Source organism: Monopterus albus, unplaced genomic scaffold, assembly GCF_001952655.1.
Source record: "Monopterus albus unplaced genomic scaffold, M_albus_1.0 scaffold514.1, whole genome shotgun sequence".
Taxonomy (NCBI): domain Eukaryota; kingdom Metazoa; phylum Chordata; class Actinopteri; order Synbranchiformes; family Synbranchidae; genus Monopterus; species Monopterus albus.
In genome coordinates, this window is record NW_018128394.1 from 41,235 (window position 1) to 54,148 (window position 12,914).

At 41.0% G+C, this 12,914-nt stretch overlaps 3 protein-coding genes across 3 annotated transcripts in view; 2 read left to right on the forward strand and 1 right to left on the reverse strand.

Moving 5' to 3' along the window:
- Positions 1-1,061: 1,061 nt before the first annotated feature.
- chrac1 (chromatin accessibility complex subunit 1) lies at positions 1,062-3,088 on the forward strand. The gene is made up of 3 exons (XM_020588231.1): positions 1,062-1,377; positions 1,580-1,706; positions 2,293-3,088. The coding sequence occupies exons 1-3, from the start codon at positions 1,219-1,221 to the stop codon at positions 2,370-2,372; spliced, it is 366 nt and encodes a 121-aa protein (XP_020443887.1). The 5' UTR covers positions 1,062-1,218; the 3' UTR covers positions 2,373-3,088.
- A 103-nt stretch (positions 3,089-3,191) lies between these two features.
- LOC109952911 (uncharacterized) lies at positions 3,192-6,746 on the reverse strand. Its single transcript, XM_020588230.1, has 3 exons — positions 6,314-6,746; positions 5,102-5,651; positions 3,192-3,956 (listed from the first exon to the last, which is right to left on the reverse strand). The coding sequence occupies exons 2-3, from the start codon at positions 5,638-5,640 to the stop codon at positions 3,815-3,817; spliced, it is 681 nt and encodes a 226-aa protein (XP_020443886.1). The 5' UTR covers positions 5,641-5,651; positions 6,314-6,746; the 3' UTR covers positions 3,192-3,814.
- Positions 6,747-8,104: 1,358 nt separating this feature from the next.
- The window catches only part of pip4p2 (phosphatidylinositol-4,5-bisphosphate 4-phosphatase 2), a 12,775-nt gene continuing 7,965 nt past the window's right edge, over positions 8,105-12,914 (forward strand). The window contains exon 1 of the mRNA XM_020588229.1: positions 8,105-8,396. Within this exon, the coding sequence (XP_020443885.1) occupies positions 8,291-8,396 (106 nt within the window). The 5' untranslated portion in view covers positions 8,105-8,290. The remainder of the gene's footprint in view (positions 8,397-12,914) is intronic.

Consider the following 12,914-nt stretch of genomic DNA (forward strand, 5'->3'; position numbering starts at 1 on the left):
GTATGCTGAAGTAGAATTTTCCCATTCATTTGAATGGGGCAGAATTTTCAAAATAAAGCTAAATACTTCAAAAGTATGAAGTTTACAAAACTTCTGAATAGTATTATTATTATTATTTTTGTATGGATGCTGAATCAGCATCCATACAATAATAATAATAATAATTGCATAACATATTATGGATGTTGAATCAGCATCCATACAATAATAATAATAATAATAAATAATTGGATAACATTTATGCTTTACAGCATCCACACAATAAATAAAGAACAAAGGACCATAGTGTGGACAGCATCCACACAAATAAAGAACAGGAGAGCATAGTGTGGATGCTTTACAGTATCCACACAAAGAACAAGAGAGCATATTGTGGATGCTTTACAGCATCCACACAATTAACTGCAAATTTGTTATAAAGTTGCCCCACTGATGTAAAATATTGTCTGTGTTTATAAAGAAACCCTGCCTCTGGCAATATTATTTTATCATACTGTAATGTTCCAGGCAGCAATTATTTTCATTATAAATACACATGATAGTTTTTCTTCCCGTGACCCCGTTCAGGGACTAAGCGGTAGAAAATGAGTGAGTAAGTGGCTGCGTCCGAAACCGCCTACTACCATACTGTATAGTAGGCGAAAAGCAGTAGGCGAGGCGAGTAGTATGTCCGGATTCGTAGTATTCCAAAAACAGTAGGCGAAAAGTACCTGGATGACCTACTGCTTCCGGTTGGATTTTGCAGTGTGCATATGATGGACACTTCACTATCCCATGATGCCCCGGGAGAGGAGTTATCCAACGAAGAAGACGCTGCTATGAAAACGTATGTCACGTGATGTATCAACATGGCGGATGTAGTACGTCCGAATCTCATTCATACTACCAGGCTTCATACTATACAGTACCTACTGTTTTAACGGTCAGTAAGTAGGTACTTCATCTCTTTCAGTACGTACTGTCACAGTATGCGGTTTCGGACGCAGCCCGTGAGTTTTTCTTTAATACTAGATTGATTGGCTAGTATTATAACCGTTTTCATAATGGAGCTCCTCCACAGCAGCAGGGGGCAGTAACAGCTGCTTGCCACTGCTACAGAAGCAGAAGAGGAACCAGCAAAAGAAGAGCAGGAGAAGAAGAAGAAGAAGAAGAAGACGATGATAGAAAACGTCACTCTTCAAAATATTTGAAGTTCCGCCTGTGTGGAGCCGTGTTTTCATGAAGATGTCTCAAAATAATCCCGACAAAGACGACCAAACATCAAGTAACAGAAAGACGATTTCTCTACCAATTTCCAGGGTGAGGTTGATCATGAAGAGTTCTCCTGATGTTTCCAGCATCAACCAGGATGCCCTTTTTCTCACCACCAAGGCTACTGTAAGCAGCAGTTTACCGTGGCTTCACTGAACTATGCTAATTTATCACTTCCCTCGTTTGTTGCTGTTGCTAACGGGGGTTAGCACCGTTAGCTTGTGTGATACAAATTTAAATGTAGCTACACCAGTTTGTGTTTGTGCTCAAGCTTCCAGTTACTGAGTTTCTCCAATTGCTGACTCGTCTTGTGTTGTTATTGCTGAAGGAGCTGTTTGTCCAGCACCTTGCTCTCTCCTCGTTCAACAACGGCTCCGGGAAGGAAACAAAGTCCCTGTCTTACAGCGACCTGGCTAAAACCGCAGAGGAGACCGAGACTTTCCACTTTCTCGCAGGTGAGGCCCAGGTACAGTCTGACAGACCTACAGGGACTGACTGAAGCATCTAGTGTTGGTCACACAGGCCCAGGGCCACTGAAACAGTTGTGTAAGTTGTCTACCAAATCACATTATAGTGCATTATAGGTTTTATTTTTTGTGTATTAGAATCAATTAAAATTAGAACATATTCTAGAAGTAAATATTAGTGAAGCAACAATTGTGACAAAACAAGACTGTTTCTGATGCAGTTTTTGAAACCGTTTTAGTTGTAGCTGAGGGAAGCTCATGCTTACTGTGTGACTGTGTTTTGACTCATCTGCCATAATTTAACCAAGGATTGCTGAAACACACTTTCTACCAGAAACAAAATTAGCTTTCATTATCTATTTTCACACTTATGTAACACCCAAGGCGATGTGTTCAGAGGCTGTGAACACAGTTTCCTTGCACTTCATGACTTGATATTTTAGACAGCTGAAGTAGGCCTTCTGTGCTTTCTCTCTACAACAGTAATGGCATCATACAGCTACAGTCACAGGGGATAAATGGATGATGCACTAATGAGCTTAACACAATGCAGTATTCTGTTTTTACCTGACAGATATCCTGCCTAAGAAGATCTTGGCCCGAGATTACCTCAAGTCTTTGGAGCAAATGCAGGAAGAGGAAGCAGACTTTTAAAAAGACACATTTCACATCTTGAAAGATGTTATTAAATATACACATCCTGCCATTCGTTGACAGCAAAATGATTGGCAGAAGAGACATCCCTGAACTTACTCAGTGCTTTCAAATACACTGATAGAGCTCAGCTATAGGGTTCATAGAAAAAAAGTTAGTGGAGGTGAAAGTAAAGCCACACAAGGTTGATGTGAAATCGGCTGAAGGCTCTGAGATCAACTTTAAATGCGACAATACACTTAGAGGAATGTAGAAGTTGTATCATACATCTATGACACATAACTGATGCCAGCAAGCTAAAATTGTAGCAACAGCCTAAACAAAGGAGCCTTAGATGAATGATAATGCAATCACCCCTTAACATTTCTGCAGAATTGATGATTACCTCTAAAGACATCTTTTGTGTAGGCACAAGTACTGTTGTTGCTCATAAATGATGTACTTGAATAGTAGATTATGAACATTATGATTTTGCATGTCGCCCATACAACTAGAATATGTTTGAAGAGTTAGTGGGACCAGTGACTTACACATTTCATGCTTGTTTTGCATGTCAGGAGGATAAAGGTGAACTGTGTTCCCCTTAAAACTTGCAGGCCTGCATGGGCTCTGCCTGTGTAACAGACCAAGATATCACTGGAATCCATTCCACACAGCTGAGGCATATATGTCGTCTCAGTTATTGTTGTCATTAAAAGATGATTGGGTGAACGCTTTATTTCTGTCAAACATCGATTTTGAAAATGAAATTTACTGATGTTACCGATTGTAACTTGTACACAATGCTGTAGATTTTTAAAAGGTATTGTCATGGGTAAACTATAAATACTTGACAGTACAATTACCTCTGTTTTCCGGTGTAACTGCAAAGAAACTGAACATTGTCTTTCCAAATTAAAAACTCACACTCAACCTAATAGCTGTGAATATTTAAAGTGTATATAATCACTAACTGCCTTACACATCATGTTCCTCATATACTTACAAATCTCTTGTTTAGATTTGATATTAAAATAAACATTCATGCTGTCTGATATTTATTTTGTACCAAAATGCGTTTTACACAATAGTTTGAGAAAGACAGACATGGAAATGCAGTTTGTGAGTGTTGAATGATGCGTTAAACAACTTGGCCTTTTATGTTTTGTTCATCAGACCATGAAATTTTCACATGGAACATTTTTGCTAACTGGAAACAGACCTTGAATTAACAGCTACACTTTCATCAAAAAAACTGATGAGGTGTAGCTCTGCAAGTTCCAGGTTACTTTGGTAGCTGTGTTTAAGACAAAATGAGGTGCAAATCAAGTGTGCTATTGTATGTTCTCTTATTATAGACCTGCATAATCCTAAGCATGCATGCATCTGCTATGTTATGCTATACCTGAATATATAGAGCTCAAATAAGGGAAGACAATGAGGCCAACAGGTCTGCGACATTGTCATTGTTGGATGAATTTGTTGAGTCGAAGCTGCACGTGAAGCAGAGTCTTCTCTAAAGTAGAAAACTCATTCTCCAGGTTGTTTGCCATGTGCTCTCTTCCGTTGATGGCATCTCTTGTGTTGGCAAGATGCTCCTTCATGCTGAAAGGGACAACAACCACGAGTAAATGTCTCAGACTTTGACACATTTACACAGAGGCTACTTTGTTGGAGATTAAGAGCAGTTCCAAAAATCCACATTAGAGCAAAGGTACTGAGCTGAATGATAATACCCCACAGCTGTTGTGTCATTGCCTTGTCTCGACCAGATGTCCTGGCAGATGTCTGTTGGAAAACACAATGACTCAGCTGCTTGTCTGGACAGTGTTTCCTCTCTGTCTTTTTTGTCATTCAGTCAGTGTTGTACTTTGTCCAAACAAGTACTGATCCAGTGTTCCTGATTAATAATAATTTTGGACTAACCTCTCAGCTGGTTCTGGAACTGTATTTGCTGGAAATTTAATTGCTTTTACAGTGAGACTGAAAGCATGGTTTAGTGTGTGTATATGAATATACAATAGAAAGCCAAGCCAAGAGTGTGTCCTTCAAACTGGAAAGAAACATTCAAGAAAATCTATTTAGGGACTGTACAAAATAGGTAGATATTTGGAGAGTAGGGGACAGGATTTTAACTTTTTTCATCCCAGATTTGTTGTTCATTTTGAGACGTGTTGTAAAAAGATAGTTAAATGAAAACAATGGCTTATGGTCTTTGTAACAGATATTTGGTAGAAATGTATCCATAGGCCCAGATGGTTTAATTGATTTGACAGACAGTCAGACATCTGAGCTCATATACATCAAGCTACAGCAGCATCTGATGTATGATATACTGTATGTCTTTATTAATTGATGTCCAGTCATGGGGTGGAGGGAATTATGACCAAGTCTATCAGATGACATTATGTGTGCAAACACCTCCCAAATCTCAGCAAACATCAATCAGCCCATCTTGTTAGTCTCATCCCTATTTATATTTCTATAAACCAGCTTCACAATGAGTGATTGTAGTGGTTTGTTTATTCTGTCCCTGGGGTGAAATTGATTTCAATTTTTATTATATGTCTTCTGTTAACTGTGGTTTGTAAACAAGACAAACATGTACATCATATCCCGAGTCTGACAAAAAAAGTCACTAGCATCTCTGAATGTTTCTCCCAACCCAATAATTTTCATACAGTTCCTTAGTTCTTATATCCACAGACCTGATGCAAACTGTAACTGGTTCATAGATTTCTATTTCTCACCTTGTGAGGACCCCCTGCTCCTTCCCCTCTTTCCTCTTCTCCTCCAGAGAGATAAACACCTTCTCCATGGTCTGCATGGTTTCTACAGCACTCTGATGGTCTGAGCGGATCCCTTGGACCTCATCTCTGGCTTGGTGGTTGTAGGAGATCCCTCCCTCCTCCACCCCGCTAGAGGTGGACACAGCCTGCAGGGCAGCCCTGTTCTGCAGAACAAGGAGACGGGACCTGGCAAACTCCTCAGGGCCAGCTATGTTTTCCCAGCAGATTTTAGAGGATGAGGGTAACCAGAAATGCTGGGTGCAGTTAACTGGCTTTCCTGGGGTTTCTGTAACGAAGGGGTTGTCACCAGGAAAGCTATGGAGCAGGTGCAGAAGAGATGATCCAGAGCCCCACTCCCAGTCATCAAGGTCTGGTTCCCCAGACTCTTGCTCAGAGGAAAACATAGGAAGGGGTCCTGCACCCTCTGCTGGGAAGCAGACCCCCAACAGGAGGCAGCAGGACAGGCAGAGCCAGGCCCTGCTGACTGCCCCCTGGAGCATCTCCAAACTGGCTGAAATATGAAGAATCGGACTTTATTAGATTTGCAGGAAAATGGAGCAGATTCATAGTGGAGCATGTATGCATACAGCTGTAATGGCTGGAAGGTCCATTTTCTTGACACAATACATTACATTACTGACAATATAGGTCTTAGCTCTCCTTTTACCTAAACAAAAGAGATTACCGCTTTTTTGTCCTAGTTGGGATGCAAAAGTTAAATTATTGTAAGTGAGACATAATAATCTCACAGTCCTATGCACAATCCCATGCAGTTTGTGGAGGAATTAAGTAAAATAAATCTGTACAGGCAAAATGTAGTTTTACCTTAAAAATAAAAGTGGAACTTATGGTACGTTTAATAAGAAGAACAAAACATTTACCTACAGTGCTATTTAAACATAAAGAACATTATTTTTTCAGTACAGTAATTTCTAGCTACATCTCTAAAAGGCTGCAGCACAAATTTATGTTTTACTTCTTATATTGTTACAGGAGGTTTTACTTTCATTTGGGCAGTTTCGCGAGTTTCCCGGTTCAATAAGTTTGGAAAATAACGGAGCACCTCATTTATTCCGCAACTTCCAAGCGCTGTAGTAACTAACACATCCTGTGTCCTTATAATCTTACAATAAGTTCACCTTTGTCTAGTGTAGGCTACGTAAATGATCTTACCTTGCTAAGAAACCCCAACGACGAAGCTGCCTGTGAGTGCAGAGACGAAGTCTGGTGCCTGAAGTTGACGGAAAAAATGAGTCGCTGGCTGCAGCTCGTTATACTCGATGTGAATCACTGCTGGCCCGGTAACAGTCGGGAGCAAGAGTTTTCCCTTGGAGTCTAGAGGAAATAAGGCACACTTCCCCTGGAGAATGTAAAATATGCTTGCATTCTGGGTGGGTCTCTTGAAACAGCACTGTTTTGCTGGAAAGATGCAGCGTTTGCAAGTATTCTTTGTAATCAGGTCAAAGTGTAAGTGTCTATGCTGAATTGTACTTTGCAAATGTATTAATTTTTAGACTTGTGTTCCTCTGAACTCTATAAGTTAAGACACTGTGGTTGCGGAGGATTGGGAGGTGTGATGCTTCTGGAATTTGCCATTTAACAAGGTCCTGAACAGGAAAAATTTGGCCAGATTTTAAACAAAACATGAAATCATATCTGTTCACTTAAGTAGTTTGGCACACGTTCGCATATGCCTTCAAACGGTATGTTATCCTTTTGTTTGATGGAACAAATCCGTACATCTACCCAAACCTTTTCTGTCCAAAAGTCAAGGAAATTATGGCTAATTCACACCATGGGTGTTTATTTACTGAGTCATTTGAGTGGCGAAGAACCAGTTTCCTCAGTCTGAGGCGAACACCCTGACATAAGCAACAAGGAATGGGAGACATACAGTATTTTGGCACAAACAAGCGAGGGTGTAATCCTAGAGGTGGAATAGACATGAGGCACACAAGACCAGACCACAAATAGTTTCTCAGGATGATTTGTAATACATAAACATGCAAACTCTTAAGAAGGGAGACAGATACAGTCTTGTCTGCAGAGATACTAGCTGGTGGTGGCAGCTGATGTTCTCAAGCTCGGGTAATGATTTTCGAACGGGAATATAAAACCATGGGTATAACAAACACCCACAATACACATAAAAAGTCATAAATATGCCCTCATCTCATAATCATCTATGTAATATGTGAATGGCTCACAAATGTCCAATAAAGGCAATTTGATTTATATTCACAAATAAAAGATGTACCAGAGAGGGTTTACAGTCGGTACGACATGTGACTGCTCTTTTAGATCCTTGACTTGGAAAAGGACAAAATAACTCCATTAAAAACTTTAATGGAGTAGACAAGGAGGAAAATTCTACTGAGCAGCAGCAGTAAAAATACAGTATAGAGACGTAGAAGGACAATTTTAAATATGTAAAGTACAAAAATATATTATAATACAAAATGATCAGATAAACAAAGATGGTAACTTCCTGAATTGGTGTTATATTTATTGTGAAATAGACAACATCACAAGTCGCAGCTAGGGCTGGGCATCATTCTAAAATTTTCGATACTGGTACCAGTACCTTGACTTCGATACCGGTTCCTAAACAATACTTTTTTCACAACCAATTTTACAAAACCAGATAGATAGATAGATAGATTGATAGATAGATAGACAGATAGATAGATAGATAGATAGATAGATAGATAGATAAATACCCACGCACGTGTAGTAAATCGACACTGACATCTAGTGGCACAGACTAGGAACTGATGCCACTGCTTCCTATCAATACAAACACTGAAATTTGATTTGCCTGTTAGGAATTACCTAATATATACCACTGATAATATGGGGTAAGATTGCTAGACTATGTTTAATGCAGAAGAATTTTTTTTTTTTAACTAATAAATTCCTTTACAGTGTGTGCAGTGTCTAGCTCCACATAAACAGCCATGACCACTGCCCACGCCCTAGGCCGTGTCAGTGAGGGGCGGGGACCACTGCGGAGCTCCTCCCCCTGCAGGCTGCCGTCACCCGAGCTGCTGGACTGGAGCAGCTGGGCACCGTTAGCCAGCTGCTGGTTGCTCCTGCGTGCTGGGTGAAGACTCGGTGCAGGACCCTCCCCTTCGTCTCACGGTTAACGACATGGCCTCCGACGGCATGGACGAGCGATCTCCGCTGCTGTCGGGCCCCAACTCCGAGAATGTGACCCCCACTGCTCCCCCGTACCTGCAGGATTCAAGTCCCCGAGGTAAACACACGACACGACATGTAGAGCCTCGCACCCTGCGTGCTCAATCATTATTGCGGCGTATCGAGATTGTGCAAGCGCGTAAATAAACTGCAGCAAGACAAAGCAGCTCAAGGCAAGTGCAGTCAATCTGCATTTAGGTGGCGCTAACCCTGTGAGAACTGGAGCAGAGGGTTAGAGGAGAGGGGCCTACAATAGCGCCACTGTTTTTGCTGCAGAAATGCTTACATCACGACTCACTGGGGCCTCAGTGTTTTGGATCTTGACAAATAATACGAGTCGTGATGTGGTACTGCAAGGCCTCATTGGATGTGGGCTTTGATGTTGTTGATTGATAGGGTGCAAATGACCCACTGCAGATGAAGGCAGGCCAGCAGTCTTTTGTTCCAGTTGCAAATCAACAAAACAGCCAGATGTGCCGTGCCCTTAATGGATGGGGACAAATCAATAGCACAACATGATTTAAATGGTCTTATGTGCATTGCAGCACATTCAAAGCATGTTTCACTATTTTCCCCATTCACACTCCCAAATTCACACACTGGTGATATCAAGTGGTGGTGGTGGTGGTAGGGGGGTTCATTGTCTTGCTCAAGGACACTGACATATGGACTGGAGAAGCCAGGAATCAAACCGCCAGCCCCCTGGTTAGTAGATGACCTGCTCTGCCTTCTGAGCTGCAGATGCATCCAAATAACATAACACCAATTAAATAACATAATGTTCCAAATCTGTTTAATGGTAGCTGTCACTTTGCTCATCCGCATTAATGTGGAACTGTAGACAAATATTTGGTCTCAGTCATGAGTTGTTTTGCATCTTTCATACAGTAAATAAAAAACCCTGCACATTTATAACCAGAAAACTGACGTAGTCTCTATGTTTTGCTTACATCATCATCAGCCTACATCTGAATGTAGGCTACAGTACCATGACACATGCGGACTGAATGACCTGGCTCATAAATCCAGTGGCCGCTCAGCCCAGAAGCCGCACTCAGGTCTGGCTGGACGCTGTCTGATCATATTTTTCATTTATGTAGCAGAGACATGCAAGGCCACACATGCTGAGGCCTCAGAAAAGTTCCCTACTGGGGTTTCCACAAAAACATGCAGATCTGGTTCTGGTGTCAGAGGATTATGTTGTCTTTTATGTCTTGTTTCAGCAAATTGGATGGATTTCTCTTTAAAGCTAAAGTAAATTTAGCTCTGTCCACAAAGTTTTCTCTGATTGTACCTTTTTGTTATGAGTTTAACACAAACAACATTTCTATTATCTGGCTGTTCTGCTGCAAATGAATGGATTCATTGACCATGTAATATTCTTTTAGGAGTATATTGGGATAAAGTCTCGTGAGTCAAATCACGCAAAAGTCATATTTCTCCAGCAGATTAATTAAGTTAAAGACTAACTTAGGACTGTAATAACCTGTAAACTACCAGCCTATTTACAGCAGTTACTGAGTAATAGCCTGAAGAATGTCAGTATATTTCATGGCCTAGTTTCTCCTCCCTCCTTCTTTGCAGTCTGGATTATAGCTAATTCCAATTTCTTTGTATTTGTTGGTTGATGGTCCTCTATCAGCCGATTTCTTGAGCCAGAGACTCAGATGTTTCTTTAAAACACAAAAATTAAAATTTTTTTTTTTTTTTGTTTTTAAGAATTAAACGTTGTGGCCACTTTTTAAAAATGTGTGTCTTCAGCAGAAATGCATGGGTTTGGAGCTGAGTGCCACAGACAGAAAGTAACACATTTCAGTTTTTGGTATTGTCATGGCATTTGTTGACAATGAGAAACATACAGGATTTCTTTAACATTAAAGAGATTTTCATTTCATTCTGCATGGACAGCAGAAAACAAAATTTACCAGGTACCAGGCACTCAGGTCTTCAACACAAACCACATGTCCCACGCTCATCCCGTCAGTGAAGGCACCAGCTAGGCAGGACCTGATGGAGGCTGGGGTGCTGCTGGCGGATGTAGTAGAGCATCTTCTCATCTTACCTCTGGCTCCAAGGACACCTCTAGCTATACTCCGTTCCGGACATGCATTGGGAGTGCACGAGAAAGAAGCAGACAGACACAGGCCTCTCCTTAGACTGGACGCTGAAGGTGGAGCAGAGAGTGAAGTGCTGACTGTATCTGAATTCAAGGTGCTGATGAGAATTTCATCTTGTACTGAATACTTGATTACATTTTGGATGAGCACAGCTTAGTAGAGGATGACTCATCTGTGTTTTCAGTGTAATGAGCACCACCACACAGTAGCTCATGTATTTCTAGCCTGGTTTGCCCAAATGTATATGTGGCTTTCCATCTGTCCCTCTGGTGTCAAGTGTATCTGAATGTCAGAGGCGAGCTAATATGCCTGTTGACTCGCCCCGTTATCTCATTCAGAGCGAGACAAGGAAATTGGTCATGTGTGAACAGAGATTAGAGACCTTATTGTGTATCAAAGGAGGCTGTATCACAGTATGTTTTTGTGTATGATGCCCAGCTTTTAGGGCAGATCAGTTTCTTAGATTGGATGAAGAATGCAGTTAGTGAGATACCTGCAGTCACACACAGTTCATATGGTTTTGTTTCTAAATTTAATAAACTGAAGTGGTAACATCTGAAGAAATTATTTCTCCGCTATAGCAGCTTTGTTGCTCTATTGTTTCTAAAAAATGAGTCTGTTAATTCTTTAGTTGACTGACAGAAAAATTGTCATCTATTTTGATAATACATTAGTCATTTATTAAGGAAAAACTGAATGTTTTTCTTTTTTCTGCTTCTCAAATGCGAGTACATAATGTTTTTCCCTTTTTTTTATGTCATTTTATGTTAAATTAAGAATGTTGGACATTTGAAATGCTGTTACGACAAAACAAGATACAGGTCCTGAAGATGCCGCCTTGTGATTGGCATTTGTAAATATTTCCTAGTATTTTGTGGACTTAACAGTTAGTCTATATAATGTATTAGTTTTACAACTAATCTACTAATTGTGTAAATAATGACAAGTAATAGAATTGTCTGTTAGTTGCAGACCCTATTTTCTCACATTGAAGTAAATTATGCAGTTTATTTAAGCCTGAGGTTTAAGAGAAGTGATAGAAAAGTTAATCTTGTCTTGTGGCCCTCAGAGTGTAAAATACGCTTGAACGCTACAGTATCCATAGTACAGGTAATAACTTATTCTAAGGAAAAAGTTTTTTAGTGCCCTGAAAAACACATGCACTGTAGACCAGGCTAATGTAGGATTAAACAGTACAGAGTTCATTTCAGTGGCTACTGTAGGTAGCTCACAATTGTTCTTTCAGACATGAAGAGAAAATCTTTAATTGTGTCCAGGCCGAACTTTTAATCATGTTGATTGCGCTTCTTGTTTATGTACCATGAGACACTAACCAGTGGCTTGGCTAATCAGGCTTCTCAGCCAAAATGGTCAGGTGTTTATTAGCTCAGTTTGCAGCCCATGCACCCGCTGCAGCAGCTGGACGAGTCAAAGAATTTAAATTTTATAGATGCTGTTACATGCAACAGCCGCAGTGAGAGTTTTATATATCTGCTGGTCTAAATGTTTTTATTTTCACTTCATGAAGTCATGTATTTTTGAACACAGTCCTAAAATATATAAATTGTGGTAAATTACTTAGAAATGAAGCTCAAATGTCACATTATAACTTGCAGAGAAAGCCTCACATTAATAAGACTGTCTTATACTGTGTGTTCCGTTGTATTTTTGTCAGTGAGTGGATTTTACACTGCCACCCCAGTTTAGAGAGCCCATTGTTTGGCTCCTAAACATGGGGAATGGTGCTTGGCCCCTGATGCAGTGAGAAGTCACATGTTGAGCAGTCGGAGCTGTACACGGGCTGTCATGGGTTGTGTACGGTATGAGCAGGAGTCGAGCTGAAAAGCCATGACTGAAGAAAGAGAACTGATATTGTTGCGGAGCACAAGTACACATACTGTAGGATCATTTATTATATTTTCTGAGATTTACCGTATGCAATACTACACCCTGCAGAAGGCTGTTTGTACCTCTACACATTGACTGTAACCCAGCTTTATTTTAACATGCATCAGTATTGTTCAGCCTGCAGCTAGTGTTTATTTTCATTATCCATTAATCTGCATTCATTTCATCTACAAAATGTCCATCCATCCATCCATCCATCCATTTTTCTCCGCTTATCCGGGACCAGGTCGCAGGGGCAGCAGTTTAAGCAAAGATGCCCAGACTTCCCTCACTCCAGACACTTCCTCCAGCTCCTCCAGGGGGGATACCGAGGCATTCCCCCGGAGGAGAGACATAGTCCCTCCAGCATGTCCTGGGTCTTCCCTAAGGCCTCCTCCTGGTGGGACATGCCCGGAACACCTCCCTAGGAAGGCGCCCAGGAGGCATCCGAAACAGATGCCCAAGCCACCTCAGCTCGCTCCTCTCAATGTGGAGGAGCAGTGGTTCTACTCTGAGCTCCTCCCGGGTGGCCAAGCTCCTCACCATATCTCTAAGGGTGCGCCCAGCCACCC